Here is a 21,952-nt window from a genome sequence, read left to right as displayed (position 1 = left end):
ATTTTTTAGGGAAAGAAGATACACATGACATTCCGATTGCCTACATTTGTGAATGTCTTGACTTTGTGTTATCAAACAACTTGTTCACATTCGAGAACATAGCATTCAAGCAGATACGGGGCACGGCAATGGGCAGCTCAGCAGCACCCTCCTTCGCCAACCTGTTCATTGGTCATCTTGAGGAAAAATTTGTGTACAATTCCACACTATATTCAGAACATGTGACTGACTGGATTCGATACATCGATGATATCTTTCTGATATGGAAAGGGAGCGATCACGAATTCTCTGTTTTTGTGGATTTTCTTAATGGCTTGTTCCCTGGAATTGTATTTAACCCTGTAATCTCTGCTACAGAAATTCCCTTTCTAGATGTTCTAATTAGAATTGATAATGGAATGATCAGCACATCTGTATATACCAAGCCCACAGACAGGAACACACTTTTACGCTATGAAAGTGCCCATCCCCACCATCTCAAGAATAATCTGCCAATATCCCAGTTCCTCAGAGTGATGAGAATCTGCTCTGATGAGGATGTCCGCACATTACAATTAAAACAGATGGCGGAACGATTTGCCCAAAGAGGGTACCCACAATCTGTTATTGAGACAGCGCTGACGAAAGCATATATAAAATTTGCCGGAACTCCGAGTGTACCGACTAGTGAGGAAAGACTCCCATTTATTTATACTTTCGATACAGCAAACAGAGCGATACACAAAGCCACTGCTTCTAATCTTAACATCTTGCATGCAGACAGAAGCCTCGCACAATGTGTTAAGAATAGGCCCCTCCATGTACATAGACAGGGTAATTCACTCAAGAAATTACTTATCCAAGCTGACCCAAGGTCTAAGTATGGGAAGAAACAGATCACCCTGTCAAACAAGATAGGGTGCTACAAGTGTTTCCATTGCAACATCTGCAATTCAGTGATCTGTAGTGATCACTTCTCACACCCACATACTGGGAAAAGGTATAGCATTGGGGGCTTTTACACCTGTGACACAGACTTCTGTGTTTATTTGCTAAAATGTCCCTGTTCACTTGTATATATTGGCAAGACAATTGGACCCTTTAAACGTCGCTTTCAAAAACATAGACGCGACATCAGGGTCACGCTGGACAAAATGCAAAAGACATTCGATCTAAATAAACCGGTTGCAATACATTTTGCTAAGGACACCAAACCCACGAACTTAGGGGAATGGTTATCGAACAGATACGTGCGCATCCCAGGGGAGGCGACAGGGCTAAACAGCTCCTTCGCAGGGAGGCCTTCTGGATCTTTACCCAATCAAAAGATTTTTGACCGGGACCAATTGATAACCTTCGATATAGGTGTCCAGCATCATAGGGTCCCCAACTATGTTACTGACCTTTAATTGTTCTAGGCGAACAGTGCTATGTCTAATGTATACCTAGATATACTGTTGTCACACACGGATCAAAATAACATGACACCTGTTAATGAGTACCTTCCCTTCCCTTGGGGAGTGAATATATGCTGATAGCTCCTGCGGTTTAATGTGTAGGCTCCATCTTTCTTTTGCATTTAATTTGACAATGATGGATGCTCAATGAGTATAGAATTTTTGTTCACGTGCAGAATGAGCTAGGTGCATTGTTAACCGTTATTGTCATAGGGTTTATACATGGTTTTTGTTTTATTTTTATTTGTGTTTTGCCACTGAATCCGTTCTGCCATTTGGCTTAATCTCGTCTGCGCCTGACAACCTTTAATTTAATTTTACCCACTGGCAGCACCTGGTACTTCATGACAGTATGAGGTTTCCCTTTTCAACAGTTGAATACTGCGCAGACACTACCCTGTCGCCAAAACGCAAGCCAGCAATGTGATACGTTCTGCCTCTGACTGAGAAGGCGATGTCAGTCCGCAGCTCAGCCCTCCTCCTTGTGCCTAGATACGTGACGCGCAGGCCGTTGCGCAGCGACGATGGAGCGCAAGCCGGAAGCCGCCTTGCGCCCAATACGATTGACATGCGCACTAGAGATGGGCGGCGCTCACGGCTGTGAAAAGCGTCCCATCTCCTTGGCAACCACCCGCTCCGGCCGAACAACGGCCCGGTCTTTCCGCGCGCCTCGGTGCACCTGGAACAGTCGAGGTAATTCTACTTTTGAATCAGTTATGGCGGGAACGGACTCAGTGATGTCATTCTGTTTTATGGGAGTGGTTTATCTTTATTCACACTGTTTGATGTCTATATAAGGTTGATGTATCTGTTACTGAAGTGTCATTCTGAGCCTGATGAAGGGGACCCTGTGCGGCCCCGAAAGCGCTTGTATTGGATGGCAATGTGCCATTAAAATGGATCATTGATTTACAACAATGGTGTGCTGGTGACATTATTTCCTTATCACAAAACCAGACACCTCACTCTCCTCTTCATCCTGTAGCCTTTTACTCCCGCACGTTGCATGCTGCAGAATTCAACTACCCATGGGGGAAAAGGAACTGCTATCAAATCAGCTTTGAAAAACTGGAGACACCTTCTAGAGGGCACTTCTTTACCTATCTTCATCTACTCCGACCACCAAAACTTGCAATATATACAGAAATGTAAAACTCTATCTTCAAGACAAATAAGATGGGCATTCTTTTTTGAACGATTGAACTTCATCATAACGCACAGGCCTGGCTCAAAAAATGGAAAGGCAGATTCATTGTCCAGAATGGATGAACCAGTTAAAAGTACAAATTCTTCTACCTCAATCATTCCGCAAGAAAAAATAATTAAAGCAGTTTTCAACTCTAATGATGAATTGAAAGAAGCGTTACTGTCTGTACCAGCACCACCTGATTTATAGTTTGATAACGAAGGGTTCCTGTATAAAGAGAACAAATTATTTAAGTGCAATCCTAAAACTAGTAAACGACGGTCCCCTTGCCGGACATCCCGGTATTACAAAGACTATAGAACTCCTTCACTGTCACTTTTAGTGGCCTCAGATGTCCAAATTGTACAGGACTATGTAAACTACTGTGAAATTTGTGCTTCTTCAAAAAATGTTTCAAAACCACCATTCAGACTATAAACAAACCTACCAATTCTTGACAAACCATGGAAGACTATATCTTTAGATTGTATTGTTGATTTATCTCCAGCAAGTGGTTATACAACTATCCTCATCATTGTAGATTTACCATCACAGATGGCACATTTCATACCTTTGAAGAAATTGCCGTCTTCCAGAGAGAGAGCAGACGCACTTATTTCATACATCATTAAATTACATAGGGTCCCAAACCACATTATTTTAGACCGAAAGACACAATTCATTAAATTTTTTTGGAGAACGCTCTGTATACAATTGCAGATTGACCATTGCCTATCAAGTGCCTACCGCCCACAAACTAATGGGCAAACTGAAAGGGTTAATTGTTGTTTGGAACAGTACCTGCGTTGCTTCTGCACTCACCTCCAAGATGATTGTGATCAATTACTCCCTTTAGCAGAATTTTCTTATAACAATTCTCTTAGTGTGACAACAAACTAAACTTCCTTTTATTCAAACTATGGGTTCCATCCAACCTTCTTGCCAACCCATGTAGTTCCCACTACCAAACTCAGCCACAGACAATTATCTACAAAGACGAGAATCAACACACGATGATCTTCCAAATAAATTAAAACTTTATTCCACATGCATCTATACAAAGAACAATGACTGACGCGTTTCTGCCTTACTCGGCCTTAGTCGTAACTTAGTCATGAAATAAATTCTGTTAAAAAAAGCCAAGTGTTGACTGTTACCAGTCATGATAGGGCTAGTGATAGATTTCTGCGTTTGGTTTCTAGAGAGGCTCTGCAGGGTATGCAAATCCCCCCCAATCAAATCAAATTTTTGTGTCCGGTGTTTAATTAGGAATATCACCACACAAATTGAGAAAAAACTAGCCATAGCTATAGTAATTATTTTATTATGTAGTGTCCATATTTATAAATTGCAAACATATTAAAAAGAACAGTACATAAATATGTTTCACATTTATGTTTTATTCTTATTCCCATTAGTCATAAATTACTCATGGAAACTTTAAGTAATGTCTGTGCAGAGCTGCCTTACCAAGCAACAGCATCGATAGCAGGAAGTGTCTTATCTGGAAGATGGGTAACATGGAGACACTGTATCTATGTCCTGTCACAATGCGTCTTGCCACAGCCTCTTAAATTAGATAATGTTATTGCGTGGTATTCCTTTAAATCTCAGAAAACACCTCATTGCCCTTTCACATGAACAGTAACAGATTCAAACTGTGTCCTCAAGATAAACGTTATACATTCACATCCGCATCTGTTGTACTATTTTTGCTATTCTTGTGAATGACAAGCAGTTTAAAATTTTACCAAATATGGTCTTGATGGAAATTTTTCACAAAGGGACTTTAATCTATTAATTTATTATTTTAATATTAAATAAATCCTTCTGCAACCTTTACAAAGTATGTTACGTGATCTTCCGGAATGCCTTACATTATTTAATTAACTTATTTTGTTTCCAAATGTGTGTGTGTGTGCATAAAATAGAGGTACATATATAAATAAGATTACTCTTGTCAGGTAGTACAAAAACAAAGTTGGGGATCACAGAAATGAATTCAGTAAAAGTTTCAGAAGACCTGTACACATACATAGATCAGAAATCCAACCTACAGAAGGTCAACACCTAATTCATATCTGTACACAAAAGTCAATTATTTCTTGTTACAAACACAGATTTTAATTATTATGTCTTTCCTGATCTCCTTTACTAAACCATCCTTAAAACTTTTTTGATAATATTTAAAAACAGGGGACAGCCTTTGATTTTTTTTTGTTATCCCATTTATGGGCTTAAGTTAAATTTTTGCAAGAACAGATCTTACTTTTCTATTCACACAAAAATAAAGTAACAATGTGTATGTAGACAAATATAGCTTCCAGCAGCTTGAATGGTTGTGTGGTTGTATTTTGTCTGCCTTATACTGGTGCTTTCATCAGTCTTGTTGTTTTAATACTATACTGGTACAATATTGCTATTGGTAGCATTCAGATTTAAATAAAAACTAGGATATGGTATTAAAATATATAGACCATGTAGCTTTTTATAATTCTGGGTTTTACCAATGTTTTTTGTTTCTTTCAATAACGTCAAGTCGCATGTGCGAATGAACTGAATGGTTTTTAAATAGATCACTAAAAATAGCCAATTAAGGTTATGCATAGGTTGTACACATAAAGCTAAGATTTCTTGGGATTTGACACTCTCTTGGGAAGGTGTTAACTGGGGAGGACTCCAGCATTAGTTGTGACAAATGTGGCTGTCTGTGCTCATAGAAATTCAGCTCAATACATTTTTTCATGCAGAGTGTTCCATGGAGCTTTGGTGGGGTCAGGAAAGTACACTGAGCATGCCTTTTTAGGCATGTGCCTATGAGTCTAACATTTTACCTGGCTTTCTTTACACTGGGAGCATGTATTATCTGAAGTTCATGACATGGTGCCCTCTCATACTGCGCGCCTGTGCCTGGCAGTTCCACCAACAGCATAGCTAAGCAAAACAAAATGTTGGCAGCTTCCATGAAATTTTTCTTGGTTCAGCCAAGCTCAGCTGTGATGTTCAGAGAAAAGGAGTGGGCACAATTGACCGCATAAGGATACCTAAAAACATGAGTCTGTTTTACAGAAATGAATGTAGTTTTTATAAACTCAGACTCATGTAATATGCCCATTTAATGTATAAACAGTGCTTAGAGTGCTTTTGTTTAATTGGGAATAGTGATGAGCCAATCGGATTGCTTGCAGACAAATTGTCAGTATCTGGATATTTGCTGCAGATTGCTGAATCACTTCTTCCATATTTTAGGTTCTCCACACATCGGTGAATGAGGGCATCATGTATTGTAGTGATGACATGATACATCGCTTTATAGGTACACCATGCCATCGACACCCTTTTTTAGGCTTTAATAAACCTAATTTGGGGAATACCTATGTCCCACATTACAGCGTTGTGCATGAGAGTGGACTAGTAAGAGTTCTAAATGAGTTGCAGCATGTTTCATAATTTGTAGTAATATATTTTATTACTGTTTGTTGGTCAATATTTTGTAAATGACATAACATGGAGGGCACTAAAGAATGCATGTCATTCAAAACTTTGCACACACTGAAAACATATATAAGCTTTTTGCAAAACTAGGCAGTCCTTAGGATTTTTATGCTCACTTCTTTCACTATGTCACATTATAGTACTGGGTAGAACAGAAGGGTGCACGGCACATACAAACAGATGGAAGGCATGACAAATCTATGGCAATATTCCCCAACACAAAATTAATTTATTAAACCTTAACTGTTAGTTGTCCTGGTGTACTGCATTTAATATTCTATTATATAGTTAAGATTAGAAGTCACACGCTAAAAGTTAAACACTTGTTGTTATAGAATACTTGGTAAGCTTGGTGACCTCTTTTGGCATTTCTATATATGCAATCTATTTGTAAAAGTCTGATTTAACCTGCTGGCTGAAAGACACAACTGTGACTTTGGCCTGTAAAAGGAAGACCAGGGGCGGACTGACCACTCGGACCGAGGGCCCACGTCCACTAGGGGGCCCCATGAGAGGCTGCTGGTACCTTTTATTGGTTGCCAGCTTCGCCTCTCTCCTTAGTCATGCTGCCACTCTCCGAGTTCTGTGCTCCTCCGCACGGGCCTGCCACAAAACGTCACTAAGATGGCCGCCGCCCGGCAGCGGCCATCTTTAAACCTGGAAGTGCCCACAATAGGCAAGGCATTTTCTACAGACGGCTGCCACTCGGGAAATCGAGCTCTGTGCTCATCCGCACGGGCCTGCCTCACAGTGATGTCACTAAGATGGCCGCCGCACGGCGGCAGCGGCGGCCATCTTTACACCTGGAAGTGCCCACAGGCCGGGAACTAATTTTTTTTTAGTTCTATGCAGCTGAGCTGTACTAACTAACTGTTCATGCTCATCGAGGTTCCTGATGGCATGGTTGGGAAGCCATCATGCACCTGGCAGGTTCTCAGATGGCCTCAGCCTTTGAAACTGTCAGGTGTTTGATGGCTTCACAGCAATGCCAACAGGAATCCCTCAGAGCCTAACCTGCCGACAACAATTAAGCATTTGCTGATAGGCCCTTCTGCTGACCGGCAATATGTGGAGAATGACTGCCTGCCAAACATACTCACATTTTTTATAAATATGACAGTGACAGGCAGCCATCTTTAAGTAGGCGTCTAGTCGCGCTTGGGCAGTGTGTCCCTGCCTTGCCAGACCTCTGGGTAAGGGATGCAGAGCTTAATGAGCCTGCGCAGATCAGACAGTAAAAAAAATGCTTTATTGTGGTTATGTATGATGTTTTTTGATAATATATTTAGTGCTGGTATACCGTATATTATACTGTATAAGTGGTGCTGGTATACCGTATATTATACTGTATAAGTGGTGCTGGTATACCGTATATTATACCGTATAGGTGGTGCTGGTATACCGTATATTATACTGTATAGGTGGTGCTGGTATACCGTATATTGTACTGTATAAGTGGTGCTGGTATACCGTATATTATACTATATAGGTGGTGCCGGTGGTGAAATAAGAGGGGGGTGGCGTCCGCCCACCAGATAGCATGGGGCCCGCCGGCCACTGTGAGGAGGGAGCCCGGGAACAAGGAGGAACTGAAGACAGCCCTGCAGGCAAATCATGGGGCATCCATGGGGCTTCAGACGGCTGTGAAGACCCAGAAAACAGAACACACACTGGGTTTTTCTGCAGCCTGAGTCCCCCACCAGCCTGAGTCCCCAGGAGTTCTGCAGCCTGAGTCCCCAGGAAACAGCTGAAGACAGAAGACCGGCCAGAAGAGGTAAGGGTAAATAATTAATTAAAAAGATTATTATTTGTTGCCTAACAGATGTTGTATAAAGTACTGATGGTATTAGTAGTGCTCTATAGCAGGTCCCATTGTGCATTGCAGCAATGCAGAATGGGACCCTCTATAGAGGACTACAAATCTCAGCAGTACTTTATACAGAAATGCTATTATTGTTAAATTTGCTTACACTTACACAGTGCTCAGATTTCCCTGTAATAAATAAATACGCTCAAATATATATTTTCGATCTATTTTTTCAACTTTATTTTTTTGTGGTTGCTTCAGGGGGTGTGGGTTTTGGGTGTGGATTTTGTTTTTTTTTGGGGGGGGGGCAGGCAAAATGAAATCTTCCACCAGGGCCCTTTGTTCCTTGCCACTGGTACTGGTATACCGTATATTATGCTACATAGGTGGTGCTGGTTTATCCGTGTTATATGCTGTATAGGTGGTGCTGGTATACCGTGTTATATGCTGTATAGGTGGTGCTGGTATATAGGTGTATAGGTGGTGGTGTATAGTTGGTGCTGGTATACCGTGTTATATGCTGTATAGTTGGTGCTGGTATACCGTGTTCTATCCTGTATAGGTGGTGCTGGTATTTAGGTAATAGGAAGAGATTAGTTGTATTTTCTGTCATGTAAGTTTTCATATTCTATATTTTGTTATCTTATTAAAATGTTCAGCTAAGAAGACATTTGTTGCACCTGTTATATTTTGTTCATTTATTAAAACCTCCATTTTGGAAATGTACAATTGTTTCACTTTCTTTAATGTAAGTTTATTTCTCTATTTATTTTTTTACTTAGTAAACATTTATTTTGAACATAGCGTAGAGAAATTCTGTACCAAATGTAGGTGATTTGGCCGGTGCAATATGTGGGTGTGGCTTGAGGGTGGGCGGGGACACAGGGGGCCCCATTATCTCCTATTGCCCGGGGGCCCCATGAGTTGTCAGTCCGCCCCCGAGGAAGACCACACAGGAGTTAGAATGTCCTTTCCTCAGGTCCGCCAAAATGGAACTCTTGCCAGTTGGGGTAACGGGGTGTAAACGGATGCACGTCTGTTTCGATCCGGCTGCCCATAGGCTAACATTGTGTTTCCGATCTGATCCGACTGAAAAGTTGACAGGTGGACCGGATCGGAATACCCATGTGAAAGGGCTCTTATGGCCTGGTCTGTCGGCTCTCAGCCTAGTATGAACAACATTTATTTAAAGTATATCTAAAGAGAAAACATTTTTTGTTTTTGGTACTATAGAATGGTTAAAACTCCTGTCAGGTTTTGCTTCTTGCCACCTGTGCCCTATTGGGAAGAATTACTTTCACTTACTGCCCTGTAGACACAACAGTATGTGAGAAAATCTCTCCAAAATGGAAAGGGAAACCAGCTCCATTTCCCCCTTAATTCCTGTTCTGGTGACAACTCAAAACTTTTTGAAATTACTATAAGCCCTGGTCTTTCATGTTCTATCCAAAACTGTAAAAACAGTTTTGACTTTAGATAAACGTTTTTTTTTAATGCAGAAGTTTGATTGCTTGAGTTTCAGTTGCAATGAAAAGTAGTAAGAGGGAAGGAGGCACCCTTGTTGGGATCCCCTTTGAAAGGGAATATTGATGCTTTTTCTTTGAAGCTTTAGCCACAAGTGAATGTATGAAAGAGAAATGTATACATTCTGACTGCCTAGCTTTTTAGTGCACATATTAAAAAAATATATTTAATAAACCAGACATGGGTCACATATACTTTTATTCAAAATTAGAAGGATAAGAGCGCCACACCTAAGTATTCAAAAAGGATTGATTTAACCATATGTAGCCAAAATATGTCAAAGCATTTCGAGAGGAAGGCTTTACCCTCCCAATCAGTATTCATTTAAAATGCTTTATAGACTACAACTTGTTAAAGTATTTGTTAAGTCAGATAATGTGAATGGGGATATCACTCAACTCCTCTGTTCAAACTGTCAAATAATAAAACATTGTTACAAAAAAAGACAGCTGTTATTTTACATGCTTAGGCCCCGTTCCCACTGCTCGATATGCAAATTGCGCGTTTGCCGCGCGATTTGCATATTGCACGACATCGCGAGATTTGCCGCGCGATGTCGCGTTCAAGCTTGCATTGAGCAAGCTTGAATCGCGGCTAAATCCGCTCCAAAAAGGGTCCTGCTGTAGCGACGCACGACCCGCGACAGCAGGACCCTTTGCCCCATTGGATTGCATTGGAGCGCGATATCGCGCGGTAATTTGCCGCGATATCGCGGGAATTACCGCGCGATAAATCGCTCAATGTGAACGGGGTCTTATTCTGCAGTCATTCTGTGCTTTTTTTGTGGGTGTGGGGGGCATGGTTGCATAGTTCGAATTCAAGAAGCTATGTCAAGTATAGAATGTGCTATTAAATAAAGACAAGGTGGGCCGGGAAAGGGGAGTGTCAGCAAATCTGACACTTTGTTTTTACAGGAGATTTTGTCCTGAATTTTGTTGCTCCTACTGTCTCTCTTTCAAACTTTTTTTACAGGGCAGGTTGTCAATAAATGTAAGGTGGTTTGAGCAGGGGGATGGTCAGGCTGATGAACAGCGTGCAGGACATCAACCTGCAGGACTCTCAATCAAGGCAAGGTGGGTTGGGCAGGGGGAGTGTCAGACAGACTGATCTCGGAGCTACAAGCAAGCCCGTGTGTAGGCACAGCATTCTGTAGCTCAGATGAGAAGCTATGAGATGCAAGCTGACCACGTTAACACAGATCTTCTTCTGTGCTTAGCATGGTCATAATTATTCAGGAGAAGCACAAGTACAATAATTATTATTGACAAGGGAAGTTATTAAAGGGATATGGGTAATAAGGGTTACATACACTTTATTAGCAGGTAACAAAATGTGAGCCTGTGGTTAGTATTTACTATCAGCTCCTTAAACCATTTTACGAACAGCAAATAAACAATTAACACAGAAAATGTAATTCAAGTCGAGTCCTTTCCTTCCACCCTACACAGCATGTTAAGCCTTTTTGAAGGGGGTATAGCCTGGTCCCCACAACATACCGGCTTGTTATTTTGTATAGATATAATGAAATAGATTTTTTTTAACTGTTTATCCCTTGGTGGCTTAAGAGATGTGGCCATCTTATGCATCTACTTTTCTGGACTCATGGGATACCCAAGCAGTCTGTTCATCACTTGAGAGCAGCCTAACCAGAGCCACGTTACATATAACTTTTAAAAGGGAAAAAAAAACTAAAAAGTTAACATTACCCACTTGATGACTGGGGTGTTAAACCCCTTCCTGGCCAGGCCATTTTTCAGTATTCAGTGCTGCGGTACTTTGACTGACATTTATTCAGTCATGCATCGCTGTACTGAAATTAATTTTATACCATTTATGGGGGACCAATGGAGCTTTCTTTTGGTGGTGTTTAATCACCACTTGGGTTTTTATTTTTTTTACTATATAAAGAAATAAGTACCAAAAATTAGAACTAAAACTGTTTTCCCTTTATTATGTTAGAAAGTAATTTATTATTACCCAATTTTTTGGAAAAATATAAAAGGTCAATTTGACTGACATTAATTCAGTCATAAACAAAACACTTTATTGAGGAGCGCAACTACCTGAAATCACTTTGGTGAACACATGGGCTGAACACTGCTTGTACAGTAATATTGGGACATCTATATGTCAAATACGAGTGTAGAACACCAACGCGTTTCGAGGAAATTCCTCTTTGTCAAGCCAAATTTCCTCGAAACGCGTAGACATCCACCCACCCACCGTGAACTTCTACCCCCCGTTCAGTCCTTCATGACTTTCGCTGACTACGAGAGTACCGGACACCTCGAGACAGCAGCCCGACTGCATCGCTAATACACACGGGACCAGGCGCCTCAGTGCTGTCCGCGGCACCTCGCTCTCCCCCTTACACTTTCCCCATCCCAGCCGTCGCGGCCCGGCCTGGCCAGCCGAGTACGTGGGCTGCCTCGCCATCACATACTTGCTTTAATCCAGCCGAAAATTGACAATTGGAGGGAACGAGCCATTTAGCCAAGCTCTTCTCCAGCCATTCACCTCTCACTTGCCATCTAGAAAGACCCGACCAACAGATCCTGAAGCGAACCCCGGGAGAGATTTTTGGGCACATTTTCCCACATCCTAACTGTAAGTTAACATCTTTTCTATCCTATAGGGCCAGTTATAGGTTGGTGTTCTACACTCGTATTTGACATATACATGTCCCAACATTACTGTACAAGCAGTGTTCAGCCCATGTGTTCACCAAAGTGATTTCAGGTAGTTCCGCTCCTCAATAAAGTGTTTTGTTTTTGGGTTGTTACACAAGGTCCCTCCCCCTGTTGTGAGGAGCTTCGCACACCACCAGTAGTCAACCTTCAGAGTTGTGTCTGCTCTACAGGAGTGCACTCTAAATATTGTGTTTTTCATTAATTCAGTCATGCAAAGCTGTACTGAACTAATTTTCTCCATTTTTTCAAGACACGCAAAGCTGCAAAAAATACAAGCGATCGGGCGTCTGTACAGACGGCAAAAGCTTGTATTTAAACACCTATCGCTGGCTGTTTGCATTTGAACATTTTAGGCATTTTTCCCACCTGTGTGCGCGTTGTAAGTGGCGCACGAGTGGGGGCGGAGGACTTTTTAAAACGCCCACCTGCATTTAGAAGGCTCCCATCTGGCCATTTATGAACGGCCACTGGACGGGAAGCAGTTAAAGTGATTCTGTCAATTAAACTAAGTTTATGAATAAAGGTGTCCTTGTAAAAGAATAAAGCAAATACTTACCTTATACACTGCTCGAGCCACTGAGTTGTAGAGAAACCCTCAGATGAAGTGTCTTCGGAAACAGACACTTCCAGGAGTGTCAATTTGCTGTGTTCCCTGTTGCTCTCAGTGATTCCTCCTGCCAGCCTATACATAAGTACTGTAATGCCTTGTAGTGACACATAGGTCACTACAAGGCATTACAGGGAGAGGGAGAATTTACAAGGCATTACAGGGAGAGGGGTAAATTCTCCCTCTCCATTACAGGGAGAGGGAGAATTTACTGGGCGCAGTGGGGAACACAGCAGATTGATGCTCTCCAAAGTGTCAGTTTCAGAAGAAATTTCAGCAGAGGGCTTCTCTACAATGGAGCAGCGATAAGTGGCTTGGGCAGCAGAAGAGGTATTTAGTTTATTCTTTTACAAGGACACCTTTTTTTTTAGCAACTTAGTTAAAGTTAGAGTTGCTTTGAAAGAGATCTAATGTGCAAATAAAACTAAACTGACAAACTATTTTGTATACAACCTCAACATGTATTCCACTGCATGAGTAGAATCTTGACAGATAAGCATTCTAGCTGATTGGAAAACTTCAGCCTACTTGTTACTGTACTTTATTGACTGAACATAGATTAGCTGACATCCTCCTGGACCACAATACCTATTGGGAGTTAGGAGAGAGCTTGCCTAACATTCACTTACCAGTAGATGTGCATCTTGATTAAAAAAAGCAATTTCCTGAGGGTCTAACTGTTCAGAAACATTTAGATTCCATTGTGGTGGGCATTTTAAAATGAACTTGCCATGACAGAAATATGAGGGCTGCCACTGCAGGCTTTTTGTTTGTATTAATACTATTACCTGTTTGCTAGTTTCATGCTAATATGATAAAGCTAGCAACCTGAACATAAAGAAATAAAGGAAACGGAAAAGACAGTGATAACATTTATGTATAATGTGAGATGTTTCCTGTTCAAGTATATTTGTCTTGATTAAAATCTGAAACATTTCATAGGGTAGTAATGGATATAGAAATCGTCTGAAGATGGTCTTACACATTTCAAAATGTTACACATTTTATTCCTCAGATTCTGTTGGATCGGAGGTGCAGAAGGTATTGATTGGAATAACACAAAAATATACTCAAGAGTATTTTGTTAGATGCAATGAGCATCTTTTCAAGCACTTTAGTTGTGGAGCTTATTACTTTGAATAAAGAAAAAAAACATACTAGCCGCAAAGGCAGGAATACAACCTGTACATATCAAAAGATGTTACTGCAGTATATTACTACCTATACATACCAGCCTGTCCTATCCTAGTCAAGCCTACCCTCCCCCTTTTGCTCAAGCATGATAGGCTTGCTTGGTATCCTATTGAAATGGTTCATTAGGGCTCGTATATTACAAGAAAATACTAGTCAAAAGACTAAAGCATGAGAGAGAATTTGCAGGCATTGAGTATGAAGATCCTCCTGTATCATATTTACATCCCTAAGCTTGCAGATCATGCAAAAAAGGATTTGCGGCTTGAAGAAGTGCACAGCTGAGTGTGATGTAAAACGCAGTGTATCAATGGTAATAACAACAGCCATGTGTGTACACATGACACAGGAAATGCTATGAAAGAACGTGGAATTCCGCTTATACGATACACACTTCATCATTAGAACAATGAAGCCACACAGACATCAGATTTCTAATAATCATCCCCAATACATACAATAGAAGTGAGAGAGCTGATTCTGAACACCTCCAAAGAGCGGATTGTTGTGTCACGCAGGGGTTAAGGACATTATCCATAACAATGCCGTGCCGTGCCATGATGTGTGTGCTTTGTGAGGAAGGGAAGGTTCTCTGCAGAGGCGCACATACATCTCTGTGAACATCTTGCTCACACAAATGGGCATTTCAGCTATGCCGGGCTCATAGAACAAACAAAAAAAAATCTGGCAGCCGTGACTAATTATCTTGACTAATAATTACAAATGTAGCTCCTCAAACCAAATGTCTAATTCACAGTCCTTTCTAAGGAAAGAAAAAAAAAAAAGATTCCTAGGAGTCTTGAGGAAAGGTCATGTGCCTTGTGTGGTGTGGATATTAGATATTATTAGACAGGGTTCCCTCATCTGCAGCCAAACTATCTGACACCGGCAGGAGCAGCACCTGCTACATGAAACTGCATGCTGTGCTCTCCTACAGACACCAAACAGGAAGATCATCATATATATAAAAAAGACCCATGCTCATAATTTGCCTGCAGTGATTGACTCCGTAAAGATAGGTTTGCAAACATAAAAGTTCAGTGGAAACCACATAGGCTTTTCACACAGCAAACCAGAAAAGGGTAAGCTTTGAGTGATAATGGGATATGGTATTATGTCTCTCTGGGGAGATATGAGAACCAATTCAGATTTACCTCTATGTATCAGACAAGTTTAATGGATGAAATAGCATTGCCGGCAATATTTTCCCTTCTGCACATTGCGTTACCACACACCATGCAGGGAAAAAAAAGAGAATAGAGCAGACAATGCTGCTTTTGCAGTGAACAGAAAACATGAAGCATATACCTAGTGGAGATGCTGGAACAAAACGTGACTTGAAATGAAAGCAGTACTTACAGTGCGGAGGAATTGTATCTCATCCTCCACTTCGCCCCCTTCAGCCATGGCTCTTGAGGAGTCAGCTCTGCTAAGACTCTGCTTGCCTCCACTGGCAGCTCAGCGTGCTGTGCGACTCATCTCCTAGCAATATTAGCATACAGCTAATCCACAACCATATAGGGAGCCGAGCTACCGTGTACTAACTCTACTGCACTGCAGACTGTCAACCCCCTCACTGCCAGCAGCAGTCACACACACTCCCAGACTCATATACCACATGACTATACCGTTCAACATATACAAGGACCTACAATGCACTACACAGAGATTTCTATGTGTGGCATGATTTCCAAACACACACACACATATATATATATATATATATATTCTCTGAGTTGGTGTGTGAGAAAACCCACATTTTAGCATTTAATATTTGTATTATTATATGATTTTATGAATAGAACATATGTTTGCTGCATTAACTCAAGCTGCTGAATACCAAGAAAACAAAAGAGAGATGTGTCTGAATGTGATAGGTATAGTAAGGATTAAATGTATCCATTAGAATGCAGTAAGTCCTCTAATAAACAAGCTCTGGATGAGACTTCAATCATTTGAACAAAATGTTTGCAAGTTGCAAGCGTGCACTGGCGTCTGGCACATCCTAGCTGTGAAATCATTCCGTTCCACTCTGCGGATCTGTGATGCACTGCGATATCATGCTGTAATATTATTATGACTGCCTTTCCATTGGGTAAGCTCTTGGAACACAATCAATACTCTGGGTGCGGGTCATATCTGAATGCAATATTCTGGCCAGGTTAGCTCCTTCCTAATGAGATTCATGTCAGCCGTCTACCTACTACAGTGTACATTCTCAGAAAGAGACTGCTGAGCTTAGGACAAAAATCAATCATTTGAGTACCAACACATAAAATCCCTGCAGCTGCAGATTTCTGTAACTGTACACAGCCTGGGCTTGCTGTGTAAATTATTTACATTCATAGTGGGGATGAGGTTCTCGTTCATTCATTAGTATGCTCCTTATTCTTTGATTTTGGCACATTTGCTATATAAATATTACCTCATGTGTATAAGTAAAAATGTGACCTGCGTCTACACAGATAAATGCAGGCACTTGTTTGTGCAGGTAGGTCATAAATAAGTAGAGGTGAGGTGTAGTTTCATCGCTACCATGGGTTTGAGGCAAATCCTGCATGTTCGAGGTTCTTGGTGAATTGATGGTGTATCCCACCAGGCAAAATTCTCTCTAACCATAATGCTTCTTTGAACTTGGGTCAGCTGGCTTAGAGGGGCCAACTGTGGGGGGTTGTTATGTGTCAGGCCCTCACTAAAATAGGGTGGGTTCCCCTGCAGCCATTTATCTGTGTGTGTTGGAGTAGTTTACAGCCTATGTAGGGGGAGTTCATTGCTTTACTGTGCTATATTGAAATAAATTCCTGTAGATTGCAGTGGGGTGGGCTACATTTTGTCTTATGTACACCCTGTGTTCAGAGATCAGGGGCCAACAGCCCTTTTAGGACTACCTTTTTGTGTGTGCCAGCAATTGTAGCTGCTGGGCCTTGCAGTCTTTTTTTGTTGGATTTTGTATTTTCTTTTATTTCAGGTTTATCCATTTGTTTATTTTCTGCCAGGTTAAGAAAATGGGTTGTTGCTTAGTGTTCCATGGTTTATTTTCTTTGGTGGTGGTAGATTAAGGACTATAATTCAGAGTGCACAGTGTACACGTGTTACTAACACAGCCAAGGCTGCCCTTTGTTTACCACATGTCACCACATATTTGTGCAGTAAAGCAGTGTGCACCAAAATATCACATATTTATTCCCCTATTGCCATAGCTGTCATTAAATTAAGGTATTCCCCATTTATTAAAATGTCAGGCCGGCCTAAAGTAACAGGCAGAGGTTCTGCATGCAGAGGTAGAAAGGGAGCAAGCAGACTATGCAGGACAAAGCGGTGTCAGGCCGCACCATCTAAAGGCAGGCCACATATGCTCTTTTTATGCTAAACAGCCTGCCATAGCTCCACAAACTGGCAATGAGTAGTCACAGTAGATATTTGATCACACTATCACTGACTTGCTGCAGGACGATGATCTTGGTCATGCACAAGAACTCCTCATTTTAGATACTGAGGATGAGGAAAATAGTGCCAGGACCATAGCGAGAGGGGAAATCCAGCAGGGAGCAACATGAGGCACTGATGTTCCAGCAGCTGGCTCCAGTGCTAAGGAGGGGGTGGATGATGGGGTGGCAGACCGTCTATGGGTGCCAGCTTTTATTTGTTACCCGGCCCACCTCCAAAAACAAATTCCACCATTACCAGCTTCTGCCACCTCTCCTGGCTTATCCACATCTAGACCTTGGTTACCAAATTTCTAGTGCTTGCTGCAGGGTAAATCCTGCGTTGTGCCTCAAAGCTTGCTCCCTAATCAGGTGCTTCAACACCTGTGGCTATTGTCTCTCAGTTAATATGCTCTAATGTTTATTTCAAGATAAAGAACAATAGAATACAGTTTGTACCCCACTTTACCAGAATTTAACAAACACCATTTACCATGAATCCCTAAACACTGAATGTGTGCAATTAAGTGAATACTGGTGTTAGTATGCACATTATTCTTTGATTTTGAAATATTTGGATTATAAATATTACCTTATTTGTATGAAAAATAAGACCTGCTTAAGGCCCCACTCACACCTAGGCGTATTGTAATATGCACGTCTGTCGCGCGACCGTCACGCGTTTTTTTACCGCGATTCGCGGTAAAAAAGTTGCGCGACCGTCGCGCGATTCCAAAGGCTACTTGGCAGTATCCAAATGGAAAACGCCCTACAAAACGGCCCAAAGTAGTCCCGGGACCTTTTCAGGCGTGGGCCGTTTTGTAGGGCGTCAGGGACGGGCGGAAATACGGCGAGGTGGGAACGAGGGCATTGACTACAATGCAATTTATATTTTTGACCGTTTTGTAGAGCGTTCGTCGAGCGTAGAACGCCCTACAAAACGGTCAGGTGTGAACGCAGCCTAAATACACATAAATACAGGCACTTGTGCAGGTACAATAAGTAATAAATAAGTAAGAATAGGGTTAGAGGCAAATACTGTATGTTCGAGGTTCACTGTCCAATGGAAGTTATGATGAATTGTGCTGTGCCAAATTCTTTGTAACCACTTTGAACTTAGATCAGCTGGCTAAGAAGGGTCAGTAATGGGTTCTTTGTTATGTGCCAGCCCCCAAACTGCAAAAGGTTATTTAGAGAGAGAGCTGACAGCCTGTGTCGGTAGATTAAGTTGCTATACAGTGCAATATTGTGCTAAATTACTGTAGATTGCGGTATGGTGGGTTGCATATTCTTGTGTTGAGAGTGTAGTGGCACAACAGTCTTTTTTTATTTTATTTTTTGCTAGGTTAAAAAAATGGGTTACCAGCTTGGGAATGTTGGAATGTTTAACGTTGGAATGTTTAAGTTTGATATTTCTGGTACAATTGAGGAGGTTGCTTTACGTAATCTCATATCGTGTAGATTATATGTCATGTAACATGGGACGGGTATGCCCCTCGTGTGTATAACCGTGAAATTATGGGGCAGTGCAGGGTCCTGGTGTTAGAACACCGGGGCCCGCACTGCCAACTCAGTAAGGGGGCGGGTTCTCCTCTCCCGGCCGCGTCCCTAGTAACAGTCGGCGGGAGAGGAGACGTGCAGTGCTCACAGTCAGAGCCGCAGGGGGGGGGTTTCGGGGGAGGGTTATGTGCTTTTGTTTCATTTAATTGGGAAAGGGGATTAAAATGGGGAACATTATAATCTATTTCTCTGATTAAATTATTACATACAGGGCTTCTGTTCTATCAAAGTTTGTGACTACGTTAGAATGTGTGACCGGTTGCGTGGTCATACATTTTAACGTAATCCCTCCCATTTTTTTGGAGGTGTAATGTGTGACCGCCATTAGGTCAAGCATTTCAACGCTTTCTCAACTGTTCCAGGGCAGATCGGCATCGCAAATCGTATGTTCAGAAGACCTGATCTGCCCTGATACAGCTGATCGGTCCTGAAATGTCCTGAAATGAGGAGGTACAGGGAAAGGGACCCTGACGACCAGCCCAACTGGGGCCCTGCAGAGCCCACCCACCATAGAGAGTCTTAGGTGGGCTATCCGGGTCTCAGGTAAGTCCAGAGTCCAGCACGCTGCTGCAACATTAGAGACCGTTGGGGGGGCGGTTGGGGGGGCTATATAATGGTGATATAATGGTTTCGCCACTGCAGCCACATCACACCACAAAGTTGTCTGCAACTGCTGCTTATGCTCCCTCCTCCTCTTCTACTAATCCTGAATAAAAGTACCAGGACCACAGAGGTTGGGGAGATTAGGAAGGGAGCAGCAAGAGGCAGTGATGTTTCAGCAGCTGGAGCTTATTGCCAAGCGGTTTCCAGTTATGTGGTGGATGATGAGGTGGCAGACTGCCTGTGGATGCTCCCCCACACCAAAAAAAGTGATTCATGCCACGGTTATCTGCCACCACTCCTAGCCTATTCCAGTGCTGCAGCACTGCAAAGGTGCCACACAATTTTTTTATTTTGTTGCTGGAACTCAGCTGACAAGTTTCTAATGTTTGCTGCAGGGTAATATTTGCACTGCACCTCAAGGTCAACAGGGTATTCTGGTGCTCTTGCACTCAAAAGTTCTTCTGGCTATTGACTCTGAGATAATGTACTCTAATGTTTGTTTGTTTTTGCCTCATTAGTCAATCTGCTTCATCTCGGGATTCAAGGTGAGGGGTCGGGGGGGAAACCGGCGGCGGCGCGGGGGGCGGTGGAAACGAGCACATATAGACGATCGGCGGGCTATGGAGCCGCTGATCGCCTATATGTGAAACACCCAGTAACGGGTGTTTGCATTGGTCGGGTCTTTCCTGCTCGTGCGAGCCCGCCAGGGGGCGCGCGCGAGCAGAAAAAAAATGCCGTCTGGCAACGGCAACCCGCCAATGCTGCAGTGCCGTCCGTCCGTTTTTTTACAACGGGCGGACGGCAAGTGGTTAAAGAATTGGTATTTTGTTTCCATGATGCCTTGAAAGTAGTATTGATTTGTTAAATGTTCCCCATGGCAGTGCCCAGCTCCCAATGCTCTTTTTTGACATTATGGTGCTTACTTGCCTTGCAAATGGTCAGAATTTAGTATCAAGATTTGGTCTCCATAGACTTCAATGGGGTTTACAGACCCGGGCACGTTCACCCATCCCTAAAAAAGCTAATAAAATATATTTTAACAAAGTTAATAAGGTAAATAGAGCATACCTTGTATAAATGGAAAGGAGAAACATTGAACTTAATCCAAATACAATTAAAGATAGTATACTGTACATGGGTTTCTGATAAACCCCCAAGCCTTACCTACTGTATTGTACTGGTTGTACAAATATCTCCATGTTGGTTTCAGGGTTCACTGAACCTAGCTTGCAGCATTCCCAAGATACACTTGCACTTTACTTTTTTGCTAAGTGTAGAAGAAAGCACTCAGCAGGAAATGTACTAAACAGATTTTTTTTCCGCTATGCACTATGCACTATACTGCTAGAATAGCACAAGGAATCTAAAAAAATGGGTGATGGGGCCACTTTTTGGGAGTTCAACAGGAAGGACAGGCTCAGCTGGTTCTCAGAGGTCTATGTACACCTGGGTTAGGTCACCTAGACAATATTCCCATTTTTTTGTGTTTTCCAGTTTAAATTACCGTATATACTTGAGTATAAGCCGTTAGGGGGGCACTTTTCACCCAAAAAAATGGGCTGAAAATCTCGGCTTATACTCGAGTATATACGGTAGGCAAAAGGCTAAATACAGAGTTGAAATACATATATATGAACAAGTTTACCTGCCAGAGGATTTGTAATCTGCCTAGCCACTCTTGTAATCCAGGTACCCCTGTCAGGTAACCCTGTCAAATTACACAGCCATCAAATTAAAAAATATGTTGCCAGCACACCTTACATTTCTGCAATAAGAACCACCTTGACTTTGATGTTTATTGTTTTGCACTACATTGAGATTTGACTCATGTCAGATCCAAATTTAACTGTTTAAATTTCAAAGGTCAAGCAAACTTAAACAGCATTCTGCAGCCCAATTTCAAAGTATGCAGGGTGGAGAATAACTTCCATTCAGACTGAGAAGCAAAATTGTACTACCTGGACAGTTACAGTCAATTGATAGTTACATTTGCACAATAAAAACATGATGTGACAAAATGTGTCTGTAAAAAAACACACCTATACTAATAAGAAAAGAGGGGACTTTAAAGCACTGAAGTCTTTGGACAATGACATGTCAATAATAATCAAACATGTCGATAAAGATGGCACTATTGTAGTTATGCACTATGCAGATTACAGGAAATGGATGGTGAAAATGCTGGATAACACTTCAAGCTATGTCTGGACCTCTAAAAATTCAGAGAGCACTGGTACATCTCTCCTCATTGATAAATACAGGTCAGTTCAATGGTTGGATGAACGGAGATACGGCTGAGTTTTCGATTAAGGAACACACACATGTACCTGTTTTCTACAGGTTACCAAAGCTCCAAAATGGTGTTAACCCATGTAAATTTTACCTAATTGTCTTGGGCTGTGGGCACAGACTATTATCTGCAGCCTTT

General features: G+C 41.8%; 1 protein-coding gene across 1 annotated transcript in view; it reads right to left on the bottom strand.

Annotated features, from left to right (window-relative positions):
• The window catches only part of RYR3 (ryanodine receptor 3), a 609,228-nt gene extending 593,786 nt beyond the window's left edge, over positions 1-15,442 (bottom strand). The window contains exon 1 of the mRNA XM_018554200.1: positions 15,296-15,442. Coding sequence (XP_018409702.1) covers positions 15,296-15,343 — 48 coding nt within the window. The 5' untranslated portion in view covers positions 15,344-15,442. The remainder of the gene's footprint in view (positions 1-15,295) is intronic.
• Positions 15,443-21,952: the final 6,510 nt, after the last annotated feature.

This window comes from Nanorana parkeri, unplaced genomic scaffold (genome assembly GCF_000935625.1).
Source record: "Nanorana parkeri isolate BGI_ZX_2015 unplaced genomic scaffold, ASM93562v1 scaffold146, whole genome shotgun sequence".
NCBI classification, from domain to species: Eukaryota; Metazoa; Chordata; class Amphibia; order Anura; family Dicroglossidae; genus Nanorana; species Nanorana parkeri.
Note: the sequence above shows the minus strand (reverse complement) of the source record. Positions and strands in the feature narration are given on the sequence as shown.